This window comes from Onychomys torridus, chromosome 2, assembly GCF_903995425.1.
Source record: "Onychomys torridus chromosome 2, mOncTor1.1, whole genome shotgun sequence".
Taxonomy (NCBI): domain Eukaryota; kingdom Metazoa; phylum Chordata; class Mammalia; order Rodentia; family Cricetidae; genus Onychomys; species Onychomys torridus.
In genome coordinates, this window is record NC_050444.1 from 91,753,087 (window position 1) to 91,778,673 (window position 25,587).

The 25,587-nt window shown below is 38.4% G+C and overlaps 1 protein-coding gene across 3 annotated transcripts in view; it reads left to right on the plus strand.

The window, feature by feature from the left end:
• The first annotated feature begins 666 nt into the window (after positions 1–666).
• Positions 667–25,587, plus strand: part of Frmd3 (FERM domain containing 3) — a 220,515-nt gene continuing 195,594 nt past the window's right edge. For all 3 annotated transcript variants that reach the window (XM_036179147.1, XM_036179146.1, XM_036179145.1), the window contains exon 1: positions 667–1,170. In XM_036179147.1, the coding sequence (XP_036035040.1) occupies positions 1,024–1,170 (147 nt within the window). In that variant the 5' untranslated portion in view covers positions 667–1,023. The remainder of the gene's footprint in view (positions 1,171–25,587) is intronic.

The following is a 25,587-nucleotide window of genomic DNA, read 5'->3' on the forward strand; positions in this document are numbered from 1 at the left end:
ATCTCGAAGCTCTACCCACCTACACAGCAGCAGCCTCTCTACCACCCCTTGAACCTAGAGCACTTCACACAGGGGCAGAGGCACCTTGGGATAGCAATGAATTCCTGGAGTGTAGGAGGGAGGGAATTCCAGGGTTTCCAGCACCCAGAGAGGAGACTAAAATAGGATGGAGACTTCTTTGTCACTAGATTCCTATGCAGCTGGAGGTGGAGGAGGCTCTCTAAGGGGGAGCGGGTGCAGAATAGGGCTCCTAGCTAGTGTCTAAGCGATACTGTAATCGAAGATCACGCTGCTTAAGAAAGACAATTCCTTCCCAAGGAAGGAAGAAGGGGGCTGATCTGATGAACTGAACCAGCGACTTTGAAATCTTCCAGGAATATCCGAGAGTTACTGTGGCCCTGGGCATATGCAATACCTGTGCCTCCTGCCTTTGTTTGAGACTCCCTGCCAGCCCTACAGTCCTCCACCAGCTTAATGGAGGTGTGTGGATTGCTTGCTCTCCACACTTTGTTGCCTGCCGGGACCTGGGATTTTATAGTGCAGAGCACCCTGGAGTCCCAGGGAAGCAGCAGGGCAGGGACCATCTATAGCAACCACGATGGGAGGAGGGAGGAGGTGGCCAGCAGGAGGAAGGCAGCAGGGCCTATCCTGACGCAGCAGCAGCGGTGGAGGAGGCCCCTCCAGAGATACTGGGCGTCAGGATCCAGCCGGTCCTCTGCCTCCTGCCTCCGCCGGCTTCGATCCCTAGGAGGGTCCTCGATTCCAGCCGCCCTCAGCCTCAAGCCAAGGGAGGTGCCCTCTGAGCTAGCTACGGAAAGAGGCGGGGACTGAATCGTCTGAGGAGGAGAGGGAGGAACCGACGCTCCTCGAGCTGGTGGCTGCAGGCGCCCTGGGTTGCCGCCGTCTCCCTGGGCGGAGCTGCACCCGAAGCCCGGACTGTATTGAGAGCGTGTGAATGTCCGCGTGGACTAGGGCCGCGCGGGCCCCGCGCTTCCTCCGGCTCGCTCCCGCGTGCTGCTGTGTATGTTCGCTTCTTGTCACTGTGCGCCGAGAGGCAGGAAGACTATGAAGATGATTCACTTTCGGAGCTCCAGCATCAAATCGCTCAACCAGGAGATGAAATGCACCATTCGGCTGCTGGACGACTCGGAGGTTTCCTGCCATATCCAGGTGCGGTGGCACTGGGAAGGATGCAGGGTGTGCGGTATTCGCAGGGTACTGGAGTGAGTAAGGGGGCTCTGAGGGTAGCCATGTGCTGGAAGGAAACCCACCTCATCAGAGAAACCTGGCTAGAATGCGGGATTTGCTTCAGACCTCAAGATAGGGGCTTTGGCCCTCTGTGGTCATCTGCTTTGCATTATCCTTGCCTCAGCCCCCTACCCTGTGCTCACTTCGCGTTGCTCCTAGGCTGAGGCGGTAGCCAGATGTCTTGCTTAACGCTGCGTTGGTCCCTTTAGAGCCTATCCCACCTGGACATAGAAGCTATGAGCGTCGGGGGGATATTTGCATGCTATCCCCCCCACCCCCCAACACACACACACACACACACACACACACACACGGCTTTTTTTCTCACCCACCACGTGGAAAAGGACTCCGCCGGCCAGGGCTCAGGGCTCGCCTTTCTGTTTCCCGCGCCCAGGCCGTTTGGGAACCTGCTTCTTGTGCCCTCCTGTCCCTCTGCCAGTAGTCTGTACTTCTCTAGTGGGGCAATGGACTTCCCCAAGTTTCCTCGAAATCTTGGGCTTCAGCCTCGAGAGATGGGGTGCACGTTATAATTAAAGTGGAGCTACCTCAAAAGAAGGTGAAGTCTGTGCTTCAGAGAAAAGGAAAAAATTCATGAGGCTAGCAAACGGGTTCTGCAGGAAGCTGGATCTTGGGTAAAAGAGCTTGGAATTTTGGTGACTATTCACTGTGGTCAAGTTGGAGGAGAAGGCACATTGCTTATTATTTTTATTGACCCTCCCTTCCTTGGGAGATAAGAGTCTTTTTGGCCTTGCAAATATTTTGTAACCTGCTGCTTCTGCTGCCGCTGCTGCTGCTGCTGCTGCTGGTCGTAGTGGTGTGTGTGTGTGTGTGTGTGTGTGTGTGTGTGTGTGTGTGTGTGTGTGTTTCGGTGGGCTCACACACGCTTGTGTTTCCTTAGCTGAGGTTGTTCTGGTAAGTAGGTGCACGTTCCTCCTATGACCTCATGTGGCTTGCACGTTTTGCAAAACTTGTATCGGAACTAAGCACTGCTGGCATCAGTTTAAAATCAAATTCTTTGTTTCTAGGATACCCTCTTCTGGTCTACTACATTTAAGGTTCTAAGACCCATGCCTGTGGTAGGAGAATGGATTAGCACCCCCTAGAGGCCGAAATCCGCCTCTAAATTGTGCCTAGATTTTTAAAGACATTTTAAATTAAAATTAAAATAATATCACTTTTCCCCTTCTCTGCCCTCCCTCAACCCCTTCCAAGTCTCCACTCTCCAACTTTTTCCATGCTCCCCCAACCACACTCTCAAACTGATAGCCTCTTTTATTTATTATTATTGTTACATATACACAGTATACAACCTGCTGAGTGTGTTTTTGTTGTTTGTCTGTGTATGGTTTCAGGGCTGACCACTTTGTATTGGATAACCAATAAGGGGACTCATCCTTCTCTTCAGCATTAATTAACTGCTTGAAGTTCTTTATATAGAGGTGAGGCTTTGTGAAAACATCCTCCTTCTCAGTTAGTATGCTTATTGATGTTGCTATTATTCAGGTCTTGTTTATGCCATTTCTCTGAGAAACTGTTTCACAGCAGAAATCCTGGTATTCAGCATCTTAACATCTTTCGTCACCTCTCCCACAATGTTCCATGAGCCATGGATGCAGGACCCTTGAGGTAGATGTATCCTCTGGGGCTGGCCTCCCCATGATCCTTGATCTTTGGATTGTGTCCAATTGTGACTTTATGTGATGATTTTCATTTGCTGTAAAGAGAAACTGCTGCTGCTGCTTCTTCTTCTTCTTCTTCTTCTTCTTCTTCTTCTTCTTCTTCTTCTTCTTCTTCTTCTTCTTCTTCTTCTTCTTCTTGTGGCACTGAGGATCAAACCCAGGGCCTTGTGCTTGCTAGGCAAGCACTCTTCCACTGAGCTAAATCCCCAACCCAAGAGAAGCTTCTTTAATGAAGGATGGTCAATACATTTGTCTGTGGGTATATGGATAAGTTTTAGAATGTAGTTAGGAGTTATATTGGTCTACCCAAGTGGTAGTAGAAGATTCTCTCCTATTATCCAGGACCTCACCAGATAAGGGGAAGCTGGTTACGTTTCTAGTACTATGTATGATTTCTCTCCAATTGAGTGAACTTTCCATTCAACAAACAGCTGTTGTTGCACCTTTATAAATATTTACTCCTGCTGGTGGCTCTTGTGAGTCACAGCTCAAAGGGGATTGTTAATTGTGTCTCTTCTACACTGGTTAGTTTTATGTCAAACTTGAAACAAGCTAGACTCATTTAGGAAGAGGGAATGTCAACTGAGGAAATGTCCCATCTGATTTGCCTGTGGAAAAGCCTATTGAGCATTTTCTCAATTGATGATTAATGTCAGAGAACCTAGTTCACTGTGGGTGGTGCCACCCCTGGGCAGGTGGTCTTCTAGGTACTATAAAACAGCAGGTTCAGCAAGCCATGAGAAGCAAGCTGTGAGGATCAAGCCAGTAAGCCTTGCTAGTTCTGGCCTCTGCTTCAGTTCCTGCCTCCAGGTTTTTGGCCTTATTGAGCTTCTGCCCTTTCTTCCCTTCATGATGGGCCCTTACCTGGAAGTGTAAACAAAAATAAACCCTTTTGTCTCCAAGTTGGAGGTTTTACCACAGCATTAGCAACCTTTCTAACATACTTCTCTTGGGAGTTTTCATAGTGTCATAATGTTTCCTGGTACTAGGGAAGCTAAACCACAGGAAGGATTTTAGGTCAGATCCAGCTTGAATAAAAATAATCTGAGTTCTGTGTCCCAAACATGCAGTTTCTTCAGCAATAGGGGCTTACCTTCAACTTCTGAAAGGCAACAACAGCAAAAGCAGTATTCTTTATTGTTTTAGGAATCCCTTGGACTACCCTGGCCAATCATTGAAAGGGAGATTTTTCATACCTGATCCTGAGAGTTAATCTGTAGTTCTTGTGGAGGCATTGTCAGTGTGTGTGTGTGTGTGTGTGTGTGTGTGTGTGTGTGTGTGTGTGATGTATAATTGTATAATTTAGGTAACTGTAAAATAAGAAGGCTTTATCAAACAACCTTTGTGGGTTTTGTCACTTCTCATTCGTTCTGCTTCTATACCGACCTCCCTCTCCCCTTCCCACTTGGAACCCCCCACCCCATTTTTCCGTTTTGACCTTCATTTTATTGCTGTTCCCCTCTCAGCCCCTCCTGCCCTGTGTTCCCTTTATTCTTTCCTGGTTTCTATAGTTACTCCATGTTGCATACTTACTTCTGAAGATTTGGAGTAAGGAGATGTTTGTTGTATTTTTGATTGTGCTAATTTGGGTCATTTCTTTCTTTTAGTTAGTTGCTGTCTGTTAATCTCATTTATTTCCTCAAAGAATGAGTTCTTAGAATATTTTTATTTATTATATTAACAATTTTCATGAAACACATTTGATTATATTTTATTGTCGCTCAACTCCTCCCAGAATCTCCTCACCTTCTTCCTCATACAATTTCATGTTCTTTTTCCTTTTTTTCCTCTGTCTCTAAAAAAGTAACACCCCCCAAAACAAAAAAAAAAGAAAGAAAATCAAAACAAACAAATGAAAAACCAGTAACACAAAGAATACCAAAACAAATGAACAAAAAAAAAGTTTAAAACAATGGAGTCCATCTTGTGTTTTCTAACTACTCCTCTTTCTTGCTTAATACTGGTTTGAGTTTGTTTTTGTTTTTTGTTTTTTCTTATTTTTCCACATTCCTGAGGTGCATCATTTATGTACACTATTTCTGATTTTTTTTTATTCAAGGCACTTACAACTAGAAACTTTCCCTTTAGGATTGCTTTTAATGTGCCCCAGAGGTTTTGTTGTGTAATATTTTAATTTTTATTTAGTTCCGGGAGTATTTTAATTTCTTTCTTGGTTTCTTATTAGACCTATTCATCATACATTGATACGCTGTTTAATCTCCATGAATTTATGCACCTACTAAAGTTTTGTTTACTGTTGACTTTAAGATTTATTGCATAGTGGTTGGGTAGGATGCATAGGATCATTTCAGTTTTCCTGTATTTGTTAAGGTTTTCTTTTTGTCCCAGCATGTGTGGTCCATTTTAGAGAAGCTTCTATGTACTGCTGAGTGGAATGTATATTCTTCAGTGTTTGGATAGAATAATCTGTATATGTCGGTTAGGTTCATGTAGTGTAAGATGTCATTTCATTCTGAAGTATCTGTTTATTTTCCTACCAGATGACCTATCTGTTGGAGAAAGTGGGATGTTGAAATGTCCTTCTATTATTGTGTTTGTTTTAAACTGTCTTGAATTTCACTCATATAAGTTTTATGAAATTGGGTGTACCAGACTTTGGTGCATGTGTTTGATATTGTCACCTTTTCTTGATTAAATTATCTCTTGATTAGAATGAAGTACACTTCTCTGTCTTTTTTTTTTTAATAGAATTAGTTTGAAGTCTATTTTGTCATTATGCAAATAACCCATTCCTTCCTTAACCCATTTGCTTGGAATGCATTTTTCTATCCTTTAACTTGAAGGTGTTACCAACTTTTTAAACTGATTCCTGTAGACAATAGATATATGGATTTTTGTTTCTTAATATATCCAGCTAACTTGTTTCTTTTGATTGGAGAGTTGAGACCATTGATACTTGCAGCTATTATAGAAAGGTATATATAGATTGCATCTTTTGATGGTTTGTTTCCTTAGTTATGGTTTCTGTTTCACTAAATTATAGCTTCATTTGTTTCTGTCTAGAATTTCTTGGTTGTCCTTATTCTCTTCAGTTCTAAGTATTGCTTACAGGGTTCTATTTACTTTGTAGTGTTGTTTTATATGAATTGTTTTAGCCTTGTGTATCATGAAAAGTTTTGCTCTCTCCTTTGACTGTGCCAGATAGTTTCACAGGGTACATTAGTATAGGTTGGTTGGCAGTCATGGTCATTTTGAACTTGTACATTTTTCCAGGCTCTTCAGGCTTTCAAAGTTTCCATTGAGCAATAAACTATTGAACAGAGCATAATGATGCATGTCTTTAATCCCAGCACCCAGGAGACAGAGGCAGGCCAACATTTATGAGTTCGAGGTCAGTCTGTTTTATATAGTCAGACTCTAACTTGAAACAACAACAAGAACAAAATAGTAAGAAGAAAGAAAGAAAAGGAAGGAAGGAAGGAAGGAAGGAAGGAAGGAAGGAAGGAAGGAAGAAAAAGAGAAACTAGCTGTTATTAGGATGGATTTTATTTAGATGTGACTTGTGTTGTTTTTTTTTTTTTTCTCTTGTAGCCTTCAATATTTTTTCTGTGTTCTGTATATTTAGTGTTTGAACTATGAAATGTTGTGGGGTGTTTCTCATCTTGTCTTGCCTAGGGGTTCGGTATGCTTCTTGTATCTGTACAAGTTTGTCTTTCTGTAGTTTAGTAAAGTTTTTTCTATGATCCTGTTAAAGATATGATCTATGCCATTTACATGGGATTCATATCACTCATCTATGCCTATAATTCAGATTTGGTCTTTTGATGGTGGCCCACATTTCACACATGTTCCTTTCCTGTGCTTTAAAAAGAAAATTCATATTCTTTGTTTATTTCACCGCAATCCGCTACTTTATTGTTATCTTGATAGTCTATCTTCTGTATGATTCATTTTACTTGAAAGGCTTTCCTGTATGTTTTCTGACGGGGATGTTGCATTTTTCAATTTCATCTTCATATCAGTTTGTCTTCTCTTTAATATTTCTGTCCTTTTTAATGAATTCAGTTTTTAAATCCCAAATTATCTTTTTCCTTACATTCAGTGTGTGTGTGTGTGTGTGTGTGTGTGTGTGTGTGTGTGTGTGTGTTCAATGCATTTATTCTTATCCTCTTTGAGTTCAATGACATATTTTTTCATGCTTCTTACATTTTTTTTTAATTCTTTGATGCATTTTATGATTATTCTTATTAAATTCTGTGTCCTGAGATGATTGTGTCTAGGTAGTTGTTTTTGTGATTTGATCTGGGTTTATGGACTTCATTGATTATCTGTCTGTCATGATAATCTGACCTTCCTTAGATTGAATCAATGTAGGAGATGCATGGTCTGATCTCAGCCAGGTTAGGTTCACTGTTTAACTAGACCAGGCAAAGTTGTCTCCCAAACCACAAGTTTAGAACTAAGTCTGTGGGTGCAGAGATGGCAGTGGGTAGCCAGAAGGATGGGAGAGGAAAGGAGCATCTCACCAGTCAAAAGTGGCTCTTGGACAGAGCAATTTCAAAGACCATTTATCTGGACTTAGGCTTATGGGTGTGAAGATGGCCACAGGGAGGGGGGGGATGGAGAAGTGATTAGAAAGGCAAAAACCAACTTAGCCAGAAAAGGTGGCTCACAAACAGTTTTTGCAGGAGGCACATCTGGACCCAGGCCTGTGCTGAGGTGGGAATAGGAGAGAAGTTTTGAGGTTGGCACAGGATTGTAAAAAGAAGACTTCACTTGCAGGACAAAGTTGGCTGGTGAACAAAGAGAGATCATAGGATCCTAGTCTGGAACTAGGCTTCCTGAAATTTTTGTTTAATTATTTATTATAGGGATTTATGACAGGAAGGCAGTTGAAACTTTTGTAAACTGACATTGGGGCGAGTTTCAGTGCAGGGCTATAGTTCCCTACTATCTGCCAAGAAAAGCTGCAGCAGCAGTGGCTGGAAGTGTGTTCAGACCAAGGCATAAAGAGTGTTGCCTCCAGAATAAGTCAAAACATTCAGGTTGCAAATTTGTGGGTTGCTTACTAGTCTGCTTTCTAGAAAATACAAATTCTGCAAGGAGCACTCAGGACTGTTGTGTGAGATCATGCAACTGCATCTAGTACCATTTTTCAGTATCTTCTATGTGTTATCCCCTTTAAAACTATACTATCCACCAGGCGGTGGTGGCAGACACCTTTAATCCCAGCACTCAGGAGGCAGAGCCAGGTGGATCTCTGTGAGTTCGAGGCCAGCCTGGGCTACCAAGTGAGTTCCAGGAAAGGCGCAAAACTACACAGAGAAACCCTGTCTTGAAAAACCAAAAAAAAAAAAAAAAAAACCTATAATATCCAATACATAATATAAGCCTTACAGATGGATATTATTTCGATTTTTATGGATAAGAAAACTGAGATACTGAAATATTAACCTATTTGTCCAAAAGAGATTGAGCTGCTGGCATTCAGATCACAATTGTCTGGATCCAAATCTCTTGTATGCCTTTGGCATACTACTTTATGTTCAAAATAATTAAATTTCAGTGAGTTTTCCAACACAGAAACAGATGAATCCATAGAAGGCTGCCTGAACTGATTTGAAGACCAGTAGGGAGTCATGTCTTGCTAATTTGCATGTGGATCAAGTTCAGGATCTGGCTGGAAAGCTGGCATTCCAGAGCTGACTGGAATGCCACAATCCAAATGCCACTGGGAAAAATACAGTAAATACTATATTTTTCTTTAGGAAAACTATACTTACATGCAGTTAGGTTCTAAACACTGTATACTGTATTTTTATGTTTCAAATCAAATAATCTTCAAATTATTCCTGTGAATCAAAAGATGAACTGTGAACCAAACCAAGAACTAAGAGAAGATTGCCTGGCTATGCTCTGATTACATACTATGATGATCAGGGAACGTGTAGGTTCCCAATTGTTCTCATAAGCAGTGTTGATTCTGGAGGACACTACACAGTGTGTTTTTGTTGTAACATGAGCTTTGGAGCCCTTTCCAATGGTGATTTTTTTTTTACAAGCATAGGACAAAAGAAGAGGAATATTTCAGGAAAAAAAAAAGTGTAGCTCATTCATCAGATGAGGAACTTTTGCATAGTTAGGTAGTTCAGATGATTACATTTTCAAAGATGAATTAAAATTTAAAAGAAAACTCATTTCAATTTTATGAAATTAGTATTTGCTAATATCTTCCATACATCAAACACAAAGCTAGGTCTAAAAATAGTTTTTAAAAAATTAAGTTAGTTAAGAGGCCCTTGATCAGTTTGGGGAAGATAGACAAAATTTTTATTTGAGAAAAAAATGGCATATAGACATGGCATAAAGACTGTTGTATGCAGGTAAGAGTGTCTGGTTATAAATGAAAATGATAAATAATTAAAGGATCAGTGGACAGCATTTAGAAGCAGGTTAGAAATCCAAATCTAAGGGTCATTTTAATGATCTGCTCTAGAATCTTCATTTGAATGGGAGCATAGATGATTGCCAGGTAACTTCTATTTATCTTTTTATATTTTTCTTGATAGTGTAACCTAGACATAAATAATATAACTGGATGTGAGAATGAAGACTGAATTAGAGGGCAAGATGATTAGAATTAGTGACTAAAATATTGACAAAGCCCTTTCAAAGACTACTCACATAAGGTTTGTTGTGTCCAGTATGTACTATATCATGCCTCATGCTAAAATTTGGAGTATGAATTCAAAGGCAGGGAAGATAATTAGCTATAACAGGTCATGGCTAGTATCTAGCTTCTTAGTTAAAGTTTTTATTGCTATAAAGAGACACCATGACCATGACAACTCTTATAAAGGGAAAACAGTTAATTAGAGCTGGCTTACATTTTCAGAGGTTTGGTCTTTTATTATCATTGTGTGACATGGTGGCCTGCAGGCAGACAGGGTCCTGGAGGAGTAGCAGAGAGTCCTTACATCTTGACTTACAGGCAACAGGAAATGGTCTATCACACTGGATGGAGCTTGAGCATAGGAGACTTCAAAGCCCACCCTGACAGTGACATACTTTCTCCAACAAGGCCACAGCTACTCCAACAAGGCCACACCTCTCATTAGTGCCTCTCCCTTTGGGGACCATTTTCTTTCAAACCACTAAAACTGGGTTAGTTTACTCTTTTTTAGAAGTATAAATTGCTGATTAAGAGCTTAGGCCTTGTTTTTTAGAGTTAATATAGAATCTCAATGTTGACTGAAACAAGATCTTCACACACAAACAGAAATTCCAGTATCATTTACTAATGAATATCATAATAAAATTAATCTCTTTAAAAATGAATTAGTTCTACATATATAAGTCGGCTACTTATTAACAGACTGTCTAATAATTCTGCTTTGGTGCAAATCTTTGTGATCTGAAACTGAACTCCACACAGGCAATGTGGTATTCTTAAATTCTTGTATTTGGCAAGGTTATCATGGAGTAATATGTTTGAAGTTTAGGTTTACTTCAACTATATTAAATCATGCAATTATTTTGCTTTTGAAGTTCCCCTAATGGTTTGAGTGAATTTGATGTTTTTCCACTGAAAACTTTTAATATATGAAAAAGGCAGTGCTAGAGAAGTCATGGGTCTTGGAGAAGAACCACCTTATTAAGCCAGTATAAACTACACTCTAAATGTTTGTTAATATACTTCCAAATAACTCTAATCCTCACCCCTCATCAAGGACCTTCTCTTTGCAACAGTTGGAGACCACTACAGAAAACCATAACCAATCAAAATGCAGAGTTGTAGAGCCCAGTCCCATGGGATACATCTACAAAACAACTCCTACACCCAAGGCTCAGGGATCATTGTAGAAGACAGCCTGGAAAGATTGTAAGGGCCAGGTCAGGGAGTTCATTTTGAGACTCTGTCTCCTAGCAATGTCAGAAGCTACACACATACAGTCTTACCAATATAACTTCCTAAATATGAACTCAACAAAGATGATACCATTAGACATGCCAAAGTGGACAGAGGATAGACCACAGGAGGCCTCATCCCTATACAGAGAACTCAACTTACAGATGCTCAGAGAGGAAGAAATAGTCTTCCAAAGGAAAGAATACATCAATTAGTTGGTTATTCAATACGAAATGGTCAGCCCTGAAAACATGTAGAAGTAACATTATAGAAACAGATTGTATTTAGAAATATATATGCATATACATACATGCATGTAACAATAATCAATGAATAAAGAGGCCATGAAATTGACAGAGAACAAAAAAAGGATATATGGGAGGATTTGGAAGGAGGAAAGGAAGAGGGAAATTATTTAAATTTATTATAATCTCAAAAGAAAAAGTATAATAAAAAACCAACAACATAACATCACACGAGTGTTAAAAGAAAGCAAATGGATATCACAGAACTATTACCTTTTATTTTCTTCTGTATCTATGCACACATTCACACATATACTCATATATCAATGTTGCCATCTTATATAACTACATACTCTCCTTTGCATGCCAGAGTGATAGAGGTATTGCTTAGAGTTCGAAATTTCAAATTGATCCCCATATAATTACAGAGAGAAACACAAAGATAATATCAATATAATTCCTATCTATCCTCTAAAATGTTTTACCTTGTAATCCTAAGAAATATTCTGCAAGCCAGTTCAGTTCTTGCAGTGTCAGGTTCTTGTATTTAGTGCCCTCTAGAAAATTAAGAGAACATAATGTTTTGGGGCTGAGCATGAGCTACAAGATAGCTTGACACTTTTTTTTTTCTAGAAGGCTTAGAGAGAAGGGTAATAAAATCACTGGAGTCAGGAGAAAAAAGATAAAAACAAAACTTTATGTTCTTTCATACCACCTGGAACTTTATCTGGGGTAGCTTTACCTTTTGAGTTCCCAAACCTCAAAGGAGATGTGTTTCTTCAGATGGGTGTCCTGCCACATGGTTGAAGGGCACCTTGAGTGATACTTTTTGCTTCTGTGTGTGGAAAGAGTTTTTCCACCAGGTGTAGAAGGCACCTTCTTGCTTAGTGCTGATTAAGAAGGGTAAAAAGAGGAAACGTTGTACCGTAATTCAAGGGCAGTAACAGAAGCTGAGTTTGGAGATCCAGCTGCAATGTGGCCACCTGAGAACAGCAAATTAGAATAACAAAGCAGATTTAAACATGTGCCACAAAGAGGAGGATGGCTCAGGTTTCTCTCCAAATTGAACTTTGAAATAGAAACATTTTCTTGGTGTTACTAGAAATAAAATTGAGAGAAGAGGCAGGATTTAGTTTCATACCTTTAGGGTATTCCACTATTAAGGCAAAAATCCAATACTTAAAAAAATACCTCCATCCATCCATCCATCCATCTACCCATCCACCCATCCATCCGTCCATTCATCCATCCATGCATCATCCCATCCATCCACCTTTTTAACAAAACAAACATTTTCCCCTGGGGATATTGGATTTTGTAAGTTCTCAGCTAGGGTTTTAAACTTCTATGTGTTTTTGGAAGTAGACACGGTTCCAAAAACTGTAATTGTTGCTATTGCAATTACTTTTTAATTACACACCAGGAAACTGGAAAAATCTTACTGAGGCTACTCACCTCTTTCAAGTATTAGGATGTTTCTGAGGATGTCTAGAAGGGATTGGTATAAATAAATGTAGATGTTCCAAGAAATATGTGTTGGACAGAGGTACAAAAACTTGAAAAGGCCTCTATATGGGGCCTTTTCTGGATATCTGAGATACAAGAAGATAAATTAGAATGTGCTCTAATAAAGAAGACAGACACATAAACCGATTCAACACAGTAATATTATAATAGAAAGATACCAGAATGCTATTGGAATTCAGAGAGGGGGGCCCTAGTAAAGTGAAGATGAGATTTGGAGAAGGCCTGAGTTTTCATTAACCTCTGTTGTTTCCTTCCAAAGCAACCACTTCTTACAGGGAAGTTTTTAAAATAGATCACTGACATTTTCATGCTGACGTCTTCTTACTCACATCTAACTTGGTTCTTTTTCTTGCAAACATCTCAGGAAAATTATAACTTATTATTGTGGAGGTCTTTAGTTTATTGTTGTTTTTTTTTTTTTCCTGGTTTTCATTTCAGCCTTGGTTTCAACTACAGAGTTTTGAAAGAGAAATAATCCTAACAGTCTAATTACAACAAGCAAGATACATGGAATTCATTTTTAGAAAGAGAGGAAGCTAAGCTAAATAACAAAGCCCATGGCCCTTGAAAAGATGGGAATTCATAGTTCTCCTTTTCCTGTTATCCCCTCCCTCTGCGTCTCCCAAGGTGGAACTTCCAGGAAAGTGATAGGCATTTTTTGGAAGGCCTGGCTATACCCAGAAATGTAGTCTGCTTTAAGTAAATGTACAAGATATGAAAATATGAATATGGTTTTAAGTACACCTAAAGTTGAAAAGTTCATTAGGACAAAGGTTACTGACATGTTCCCATGGTGGGAATTCCCCAAAGCCAGTTTGAGGTGACCCGGCAAGAGGTGATTATTATCACCTATTATTTTTATTATGTTGTTCTGAGGACCCTGGGATGGACCATCTGAAGTGAACACTATTACTTGTCTTTAAATCCTTTTTGTAGACCACCACTATTTTTGGATTATTTCCTGTCATCTACTTCTCTTGGGTTTGTTTGCTTCTTTTTGCTCTAGAGTTTTCAAGTGCACTGTAAAGTTGCTAGTATGAGATTCCTCTAATTTCCATATCAAAAAGGCACTTAGTGCTATGAATTTACCTCTTAGCACCACTTTCACTATGTTCCATATATCTTGTTATGCTGTGCATTCATTTTCATTGAATTCTAGGAAGTCTTTAATTTCTTTATTTCTGCCTTGACTCTGTGGTCATTCAGTAGAGTGTTGTTCAGTTCTATGAATTTCATAGGCTTTCTGCTGTTGCTAAAATCTATGGTGTTCTGATAAGATACAGGAGGTTATTTAAATTTTCTTGTATCTGTTTAGACTTGCTTTGTGGTCAATTATGTGACCAATTTTGGAGAAGGGTCATTTTTCTTCTAAGGAGAAGGTATATTATTTTGTGTTTGGCTATAGATATCTGTTAGGTCCATTTGAGTCATAATATCTGTTAGTTCCACCATTCCTTTGCTTATTTTCTGTCTAGATGACCTGTCCATTGGTGAAAGTGAAATATTAAAGTCTTTCATTATTAATTTGTGAGGTTTGATGTATGTTTAAGCTTTAGTAATATTTCTTTTACAAATGTGGGTCCCCTTGTGTTTAGGGCATAGATGTTCAGAATTGAGACATTGGTTGATTTTTCCTGTAATGAGTATGAAAGTGTCCTTCCCCATCTACTGACTTATAGCTAGAGTTTTTTTGGTCCTGCCTGGCTCACAATCAGGACAAATCTCTCTCACCCATCAGTCCCACAGCTGCTCAGACCCAACCATGTAAACACACAGAAACTTATATTGTTTACAAACTGTATGGCTGTGGCAGGCTTCTTGTTATTTATTTTTTATCTTAAATTAACACATTTCTATTAAACTATACTTTGCCACATGGCTTGTGGCTTAACTGTACCTTACATTTTGCTTGTCATGGCGGCGGCTAGCAGTGTCTCTCTCCTTAGCCTTTCACTTTCCAGAATTTTTGTTTGTTTGTTTGTTTGCTCCGCCTATATTTTTTGCCTGGCTACTGGCCAATCAATGTTTTATTTATTAACCAATCATAACAACACATTTAACATACAAAATATCTCACATCACTGACTTAATTTTGGTTGGAAGTCTACTTTGTTAGATATTAGAACTGCTACACCACCTGGTTTCTTGGGTCCATTTGCTTGGAAAATCTTTTCCCAACCCTTTTTTTACTTTGAGGTAATATCTAGCTTTGATGTTGAGGTGTATATGCAGCAGAAAGAAGGATCCTGTTTTTGTATCCATTTTGTTAGCCCATGTCTTCTTATTGGGGAATTGAGTCCATTGATATTGAGAGATATTAATAACCAATGATTGCTAATTCCTGTTACTTTGTTGTTATTGTTATTGTTGTTGTTGGTGGTGGTGGTGGTGGTGGTGCATGTGTATGAGTGTGTGTGTGTGTGTGTGTGTGTGTGTGTGTGTGTGTGCGCGTGCATGCGTGCACACACTTCCCTTCTCTTGGTTTTGCTGGTGTGAAATTATTATTTTCCCATGCTTTCTTGAGTGTAGTTAACCTCCTTGGTTTGGATTTTTCCTTCTAGTACCTTCTCTAGGGCTGGATTTGTAGATAGATATTGTTTAAATTTGACTTCGTCATAAAATATCTTGTTTTCTCCATCTCTGGTGATTGAAAGTTTTGCTGAATATAATAGTTTGGGCTTGTATCTATGGTTTCTTAGAGTCTGCAAAATATGTGTCTAGGCCCTTCTAGCTTTTAGAGTTTTCATTGAGAAGCTGGGTGCAATTCTAATCAGCCTGTGCTTATATGTTACTTGGGCTTTTTCCTTTGCAGCTTTTAATATTCTCCAGGAAATAAATATCAAAGAGAAGTGTAAGAAGTTTTAAAAGGTCTCTATATGCACAGTGTACAGTTTTTCAACAGACTTGATTTGTTCTGTTTCTGTGCTGGCTGGAAGGTACTAGCTCATATGGTGACTGGATACTTGACTGGTAGGAGTCTGGTGCCGAATTTTCAAGGATATTCATCTAAAGTTCCCTACAATTTAAGTACCACCTGGTCAGCCCCACAGCACCTTGGAAGTGAACAGGAAATAATGGCCCCCTTTAGGGGTAGAGCAAGAAATCCTCATTCATATACTTATATGGTTATTTGAATGTTGCAGAGCATGGGTCACATTTTAAAACCATAGGAAAAAATTGTAACACATATACACACATTTATTCTCAGAGAGTATTTGGGGGATTAGATAGGATTTTAGATTTTTTTCAGTCAATGTCTGTATCTTTTTTGAAGTCTAGGAAAGGAACAGATCCACTTACCAGGCTGAATAACAAAAAAGTAGAGGACTTCGCTCCCATTTGCATTGTTCTTTCTCTTTTGTGATAACTTACTATGCTTGCAGGCATTGATAATATGCTATATTTTCTCTTTAAATTTAAATGTAAATGACCTACAATGATTAAATGAAGAGAAATTCATTCTAGTACATACTGATGAATAAACAGTACCTCTCAAATGGTTTTTCTTCTCATTGATTTTGGAGATAATATCTTTTATCTTTAATAATAAAAGCACATAGAAAAAAATTTAATAAACATAAAAAATTACCCAGTGCAAAGTCTCCTTCTGCTTATGACTCTAGCTAATCCTTAGGGCCCCCACTTTCTACAGGAATGTTTTGTGGGCCTTGGCCATTTAATACTTGTACATCCAAATATCAAATGTGTTGGTTTCCCTCTATCAGATTTTCAATATCTTTAGAATTTTGGTGCCCACATATATGTATTTATTTTCCTTATAGATTTATAATTGTGCTAGTAGCTAAGAATCATATCCTGTTTTGACGGATACTCTCTACTGATTCTTCAATTATTTCTTTTTATTTCCTTTTTTGCAATATGATTGGTAGATGAGGAGTCTTCCAGGTCCTTCTCCTTCTATTCTTATCTCCCTGTCTTAAAGCTTTTATATGTTTGCAGAGAGGACTCCACCCACCCAGAAGAAGCTGTGTTTAAATTTTCACTTTTTCTGTGATATGTGAAGAACAGTTAGTGATCTGATGATTTGATGTGTAAGGGTCTTCCCAAAGTAGAATGAATTAGATTCTGGACAACATGGAAGTGATGGGGAAAAGAAAATAAACCTGTCCTTCACAAGGAGAATAGAAAGGAAAGCCTGGGGTTATGTACCAGTGTGCCAGATGTATGGATGACTATGGAATACCTTGTGGCCAGGTTTGTAATCAATGGACTGATCAACCAGCAACCATTTACTAAAGTAATAACACTTAAAAATACTTTTTATTTATATTATTATTATTATTATTATTATTATTATTATTATTATTTTTGTGTGTGTTATCTGGATGTATATATTTGCACCATGTACATGTCTGGTACCCACAGGTGCTAAAAATTGGTATTGGAACCCCTGAAACTGGAGTTGCAAATGGCTGTGAGCTGCCATGTGGGTGCTAGAAACTGAACCCCAAAGCATCAAGTACCCTTAACCACTCTAGTTCCTGGACTAGCATTTTGTGTTGTTGTTATTTCTTCATTATACACACTGTGTATTTCCTCTTTGCCACATACTCATTGCACCTCTTCTTGTGGCTAACTTGCTTCTTTTGTGAGGATGTTTGTTATCTTTAATCTACTTTAGTTGGCTGCTCCATGAGGGCTTTTATATAACTAATACAAATATTAGTTAAATGAAAGAATAAGTGAATCACTTGCCAAATTGTAACCACCAAAATAATGAGCCCCCTACATGTATCAAACCGTACACTAATCACCTTGCATCTAACCAAAACCTCAAAAGCAGCCTTTGGAAAGAGTATTTAATATTCTTATATTACAAGTGAAGAAATGAGCCATAAAAATATTAGGTATTCCGCACTAAATCACAAAGACAGTTAGTGGTAGACTGAGGTTTGCACCTGGATCTGCTTGAGATCTTGAAGTTTAAAAAAATTAAAGAATGAGCACTCAGGAGGCTGGGGCTACATAGAGAAATCCTGTCTCAATAAAACAAACAAACAAAATTATAGTAAGACACCTCTCTGAAGGGAAAGCAGGGTTTTGTTAGATGTCTGTGGTTGACAATAGACTAGGCTGCCGTTCCTGAAGAGCTTAGGTGGAAACACACAGCCCATCAGTGTGCAGTGAGGAAAGGGTTTGTCCATGACCTGGGTGGATATTTTAGCAGTTATGAATTATTCAGATGCTGAGGCAGAGTGATTCCTTGCTCTGAATCCTAAATGAATGAAATTCAAGCCCAGAGGCTCTGCCACTACTGAGCTTCCTTTTTTTTTTCTCTTTCTATTAATAGAGTGAAAAAAAAAAAAACAACCATAAAGCTAAGTTCTTTTTGCTTATTATCTCTCCCTCCCTTTCTCTCTCTCTGTGGTGATAAGAACTGAACTCATATTGTGCATACTAAGCACTTACTGTACTACTAACCATGTCTTCCTCCCAGAGTATTTTTAAAGGTGTTGGTGTTAAGGGAGCTTTCCTCATACCTTTTAAAAACAGTTTATTGGAATAGAATACAGATAATTCATAAGCTAATATTTGAAGTATGTAATTCCTCCGTTTTAACTTTTATTGCATTTATTTGTGTGTGTGTGTGTGTGTGTGTGTGTGTGTGTGTGCGTGTGTGCGCTTATGTCATGGAATCCATGGGGAGGTAACAATGTATGAGAGTCAGTTTTCTCCCTCTATCATGTTGGACCTGAGAGTTGACCTCAGGTGATAAACACTTTTATCTTCGAATGCATGCTTCTTGCCCCGGTTACATGTTTTTGAGGACAGACACTCTTCATCCATGACTGTAGTCCATTTTAGAATTTTTCATTACTAGCAAGAATCATAACTTTTGACCCTGCCAACAATCCTTGCACTTCTCCTAGGTAATCAGAAACTTACCTTTGGCACTACATTTTTCTTTTCCTTTTTTGTACATATCACTTAAATGAAATCATACTACATGGTTTTGTTATTGTCTACTTCCAGTTTGCAAAATGTTCTCAAGATTCATTCATGTTATAGAATCTGTCAATGCTTCATTTCCTTTTATAGCCAAATCATATTCCCTTGTGTGTACCACAGCTTATATGTTCATTGATAGATACACATTCAAGTTGTTTATGTTTTTGACTATTAAAAACAATCCTGCTTAAAATGATGCTAACATATGCTTTAATGAAATTACAAATGAAGATATAGTTTCTACCCATTTGTGTTTTTTCATTATGATTATGATTGTTTGCTTGGCCAAAACCACTACCTTATTAAAAATATTTCATGTTTAAAAGATTTAAGTATCTCCCCCATCTTTATAAAAATATTTTCTTATTCAGTATAATTTGGATAAAAATAATCTAGTTTTTAAATTGTACTTTAACTTTCTTTACTCTAGCTATAGATACCCAAAGATGTGAGTTAATGATTCTTATTCAAATTATATAAAAGACATCAATCTCTAATAATAACATTCATATTACTTTATACCTTATGTACTGATGTTTCTTTGGTAAATTACTAAGGTCCTATAGCATAGTTAGCTAGGATTTAAAACTAAACAACATCTATATTTTAGTAATGACAAAGAAATGGAAAAACTACAGTGATTCCTTCCAGGGTCCCTTTTCCATTTCTAACCACTTCAATGAGAAGTGAGATTTAGATAGAATGAATTCTGATTTCTTTTTTTTTTCCCAGAGCTGAGGACCGAAGCCAGGGCCTTGCGCTTGCTAGGCAAGCGCTCTACCACTGAGCTAAATCCAATTCTGATTTCTAACAGGTCTAATCTTTTTTTTCTATCTGTTATTAATGTTTAGTACATAAAAACAATCTTATTGAACATGCTTAAAGGAATACTAGATCGTTATATAATTTGCCCTAAAATGTGGCTTTCCATTTACTTTTTTAAACTAAATCTGGTGTAGTATGAAGAGAATAGAATAGCTTAGAAAAGATAGTATCCATGATAGGAGTTATGATAATTTAGATATTAGAGACCAATCCTTCTTAGACTTAAGCTAGCCATTCTACATGAAATTAAAGATATAAGATCAAGTTGACAAACAAAATAACCTTACAAATAAGAGGTAATAGATTTGTTTAAGTACTCCAAATTTAAATATGAAAGTTAATAAAGTACAAATAACTGTAAATATACGTGAAAGTGTTTAGTCAATTTAGCTTTTAAAATATGTAAACCTTAGTTTTTTTTTAAGTATGTTTCCTTCATCTGTTATTTTTTACTCCTTTAGGCCAAATGGTATTCATGATTATTTTAAGCATAATAATTTTACTATATTTCGCATGTAAATGTTATGTGAGGCATAAATGATAAAATTTACAATTAAGTCAAATCGATATCATGGTGGCTAACAGCTTTGGTATGACTCTGGTGTTTCTTAATGGGTGGACTGGTTAGTCCTTACTCCTAAAGACTGCTCTCTTGCCTACTACTCAATTTCATTGATATTAAATCATAGGAATAACCTTTCCTAGCTACATGGGGCATTATGTTATAGTGGTTAACAGGGGAATTGGGAATAAGAATTCCCAGAAAGAAGCTCTGTCTGCAAAAGGTGACTGACAGAATAGCATTTCAATTATGTAGGAAGGTTGAAATGTTGCAGGTCCAGAGCCTAATTACACTTTATTCTTGCCCACCTCTGTGTCAGATAAACATCCTGATAAAGGGATCAAGAAAAACGTTGATATGTATTAACTTAATGAAACCCTATTTTTCACCAAGCAAAGTACTAGGCATGCTGACAGAGCACATCTGAGGCCCATGGGAGTGACTCCCTATCTTGCTATAACCTGTCTCTCTGATGTTCCCACAGAAGCACTTTTTAATTTTCTGATTTATGGCTTTCTTTGTTCTGTTACTATATCAGCTTCATGAAACTGCTTCTATGCTGGAACATGGAATTTGATAGCCTGAACCTTAGTTTCTGTGCCCTGGTCACTCATCTTGGGTTCAGAACAAACTATTTCTTATTAGAAGCAACAGAAAGAATCCTGGTTTGAGTATTTGTGTGCAAGTTTTCATACAAACTACTATTGACTTAGGACTAGAATTGCTAAGTCTATGATAATTCTGTGTTTAATTGTTTGAGGAATGGACAGACTTTCTCACAAATTGGTACATTTTCATAGGCAGCGGGTTAGGACTGTGATACCAGCAATTCTCCTTTGGTAACACACCTGATTTCTTGGAAGCCATCATTCTCCTGGATTTGACATGGTCAAATAGATTAGTATTGTGGTTTGGATTACTGAAGGCTTCTACTTACATCTTGACTTTATTTTTATTTTATTTTATTTTTTATGTTTAGACAATTCTTAGTATTAACATTTTGAACAGATGAGGAAATTTAGACTTTGTTCTCAGCAGATTTGCTTCTGTGGACATCTTTCATGTATACACATCGCAGTGTTGATTGGCAAATGGTGTTGATGAGGTGGCCCTGTTTTGTCTATGTGCCAACAGAACTTAGAGTAGAGTTTCATTCTAAGTATCAAGACAAGCACATGGGGATAAAAGCATTGGTTACCCCTTGGATTCTATAAACCTGCTAGGGGCAGGATATCAAATGTTAGACCCAATGAAGTCTGTATACCATCTTGTCACTGAAGTTAGAGCTACAGGTCCAAAGTAAAGTCTGAAATCACAGCAGTATAAACTCTGATTACCGCAATAGCCACTAGAACTCTCAGAAGTCAGAATCTCACATTGACATTGACCCTAGAGACTACTAGAACTGAAGTTCCAGTCACTTTGGCACACTGGAGAAGAAACCCAGGCTTTGCAATATCTTCTGAGGACACAGGGCTGGAGTCCTAGTTACAAAGTGCTGTAGTCCAGGTGCTCTCTGATCCCTCTGGAGCCAAAAGCTTGGTCACATAGTGCTCTCTAGTCACAAAGAAGTCAAAGGCCTTGCGATGTCTGGTCCCAGTGGAGCCAAGGCCCAAATGCATGTTGTTTCTTATCCCTGAAGCTTAATGATGTGCCTCAACACTCTTAAAAATTAACAGTCAGCCAATCCCAGTCATAACAGATGGCAATAAAACAAAGATGGGAAGAAATTAGTGAAGTAGAGATTAAAAGAGCAATATACAAAGTCAAACAAAGCAAACAAACAAAAAACAAAGAATTGGTTCTCCCCTCTATGAAAAGTCTAGGACCTGATGAATTCACTGGTAAATTCTATCACATTTTCAAAGAAGAACTAATACCAATCCTTAGTTGGTGGCACCTGATCTTCCCACCTGGTTTTAGCATTGATATCTGAGATTTAAGTGGTAGGATTTGATAAAGACATTCCATTAGGGCTGTGTGCTCTAAAGTCTTTCACTTTCCTTACTTGTCCAGTTGAGGGTCTCTGCATTAGTTCCCATCAACTACTACTATGTATATAAAAATATGTTATTAGGAGTCATTTTATTGCTCTTTTCCTTATCAGAATAATAGTAGTAAGTTTTCTCCAAGGTCTGTGATCTATCTAGTTTCAGGTTCTTTGACACTTTAGCAATGTAAAGTATGGATTCTATCTTATAGAATGGACCTGAAATCTAATGAAGCAGTTCTTGATTATTCCCACAACATTTATGTCACTATTACACCAATGTATGTTGTAGGAGGGTTTGTAGCTGGGTAATATCAATGATTATGGTTCTCCTATGGTATCATGCAGAGTGCTTTTCAGTACTATGAGGACTCGTAGGCAGGGGTGAAGATTCTAGTTTGGCACTAATTTGACTTCTCTATGTTTGATGACATAAGTAAGTACCATTTTCAGTAATAAGACCTTACCATCAGGTTGTATAGAGTAAGCAATAAACTTGGAAACAGCTTGTGCTGTTTGGGGATTGCCATTGGGCACCTTTGGTCAATGACTCAAAAAGATGCAGATGCAAACTGTCCTGGTCACTGGGGGCTTTAATTCATGGCATAAGATTTCTAGTTGGGGTCCTTGTGCCTTCAAATATTTGGTGAGGCCTATTAAGATTCCTTTCATCCTTTCATTCCTTTCATATACACATACATACATTCATACATATATATGTATATATGAATGAATGTATGTATGTAATATATGTGTGTGTATACATATATGTATGTATGTACTTTTGGGAGCTTCTACAATAAGAAGTTTCCACATCATTTTTCATGTGGCCTTCCACATTAGTTGTCTGTCCTTACATTCACTCCTTTTCCTTCTCTCCCATACTCCCTCCTTATTTAATCCTTCATCTAGTTTCCCATTTATCTGTGTATTACAATATATTCTATGGTAATATTAGCCAAGGTGCTCCATGGTAACCCCCAACCTTAAGACTATTTTGAAGGCTATTGGTTATTGTGCTGGCTAGCTTATGTCCACTTAAAACAAGCTGGAGTCATTGAAGAGGAAGACACCACAACTGAGAGAATGCCTCCATAAGAACAGACTGTAGGCAATACTAGTGGGCATTTTCTTAGTTACTGATTGATGGAGGAGGGCCCAGCTTATTGTGGGCAGTGCCACACCTGGGCTGATGGTCCTGAGTTCTAGAAGAAAGGTTGAGGAAAACATGGGGAGCAAGAGTAAGCAGCACTCCTCATGGCCTCTGTATCAGCTCCTGCCTCCAGGTCCCTGTTTGAGATCCTGCCCTGACTTCCTTTAGTGATAAACTATGATGTGGAAGCATAAGCCAAATCACCTCCTACCAAGCCTTCTTTGGCCATGGTGTTTCAATCATACTAAAGGTAGCCTGAGCAAGATACTTACTCTCCCCAATCTGATGGTAAGACTCTTTTGCTGAAGACAGCATTTACATACATCATCAAACATGGATCAGTTGAGATAGTGCCTAACTGAAGCTTCAGCTCTATTATTGACTTAGGTTCACAGTACTGGAAGGCATACTGCACACTATTGGAGGAGAAAGATAATCATTAATATCTCCCAGTTATAAACTCTGTGACCTACATCAGTAATCTTACTGAAAGATATACTAGCACAATAGTGATACAAACTTATAGGAATAACCAACCTCTTTTCTATTGGATTTAAAGCCCATTCCATGAGATGGAACCTATACTTAACAAAGCTAAAGTGTCCAAGACCTAGACTAGGTAGGTCATGGGCCTACTACTATTCTGCTAAAGGAATATAACAATAAAATGGCCCCTAATGGGATACTGGTATACCCATAGGTCAATGTCTCACTCAGCTCTCTTCAGAGAACCAACTTGCAATAGATGGGAAATAACACAGAAACTCAGAACAGGATGATTTGCTCAGAGTGGAGAGACTTAGAATTCAGGCATAAATAGTATGTCTTCATCAAACCTTACTCCTCAAGGGTCAGGGATCTATCCAGAAGATAATGTGGAAAGACTATAAGAGCCAGAGTTGACAGAGTTCCAGTGAAAAAGATCATTCAGACACAACAGGTCTACTGAACATATGACCTCAGAGACACAAGGCCTTCATTGGTTCAAGCCAGATTGGGTTCCATCACTGAGAGGAGGAAGTAGATATGGGCTTCCACCCCTAACCTATCTGCAACTGATACTCACTGGCAAAGGAAAAGTTAGTTTTCTCCAATGAAGTCTCACTGGGTATATTAACCATACCTCATGCCCCATGGGGAGGACCCATACCCAGAAGTAATTAGCCAAATTACAAAATGAACTCAGTGGTACTTTTGTACACTTTTGCTCTTATTTTGTTTGGGCTTTTTTCTTTTGTTTTGTTTCACTGTTCATTTTCTTACTTATTTTGATTTTTTTGCTTTTGTGTTTATTTATATGTGTTTTGTTTTAAAAGAGAGAGAGAAAGAACAAAGTTGTTTGGGTAGGATCTGGGAAGAGTTGTGGAAGGGAAAATATGATCAAAATATATTGTATAAAAAACTGTTTTTCAATAAAAATAAGTAATAAAAACATCTTTCCTGTAGTTTTTTGGGGGTGCAGACTTTTAGTGCTCTCAGGTTAAAGGCAACCATGTATTAGATTGCTCATATCTTAGCACAGTGCTTTCTCAACCTTCCTAATGCTGTGACCCTTTAATACAGTTTCTCATATTGTGTTCCCCAATCATAAAATCATTTAGTTGCTACTTCATAACTGTAATTCTGCTACTGTTATGACTTGTAATGTAATTATCTTATATGCAGAGTATCCGATATGCAGAATATTTGATATGAGACCCTCAAAGGGGTTACAACCCACAGGTTGAGAACCACTACCTTAAAGTCTTTATCTGTAAAACATTTAACATTTGGACACTTATTTGTGCATACTTGTTAAAGCCAGTTTTTTTCCTATATTTTACCAGCGTGTAAATTACACCCCATCTTCAATTTGAAACTACGTGCATTTCATACTCCTTATATAGTATTATCTCACCAATAATGCCATCCAGGCACTTGATTTCCATAATGATAATTTTCCAAAGAGACAGTGTCTTGACAGTTTTGCTTCTCATGCCTAGGTGGATAGGCAGGTACCTCTACTGCAGCTAATTAGTACCTAGTTCTGATAGCCATTAATAGTCTGGCTATGTCTTCTCCTTGCATTTAGAGTCTTCTATTCCCAGGAAGCTGAGGACCTTTGTTTCAGGCTACAATATGGGAGCTTACTATTTCTGAATAGGAAGAAGAGTTAATAATATTTATTTTGCCCTGAACTGTCTATAGGGCAGTGATCTTGGAATAGAAACACTAAAAACAAATATAAATACTGGTGTTGCAAGCTTGGATCTTATTAGCTCAGTAGCTTTCCCAATGTATTTAAGAGGCTGTGAGCTGATAGCCTTTGTGAGAAGGTGATCCATGTGTATGCACATGCATCTATCTGTGTGCCTGGAGATGGGTAGACAGCTCAGGTTTTGCTTTTAAAAATTGTTAGCTGTGGTGGCTGGAGCGATGGCTCAGGGGTTTCTAGCTCTACCTTCTCTTGCAGAGTCCCCAGGTTTGGTTCCAAGCATCTGCCTTGGAATCAAATAAATGGCTCACAACTGCCTGTAAT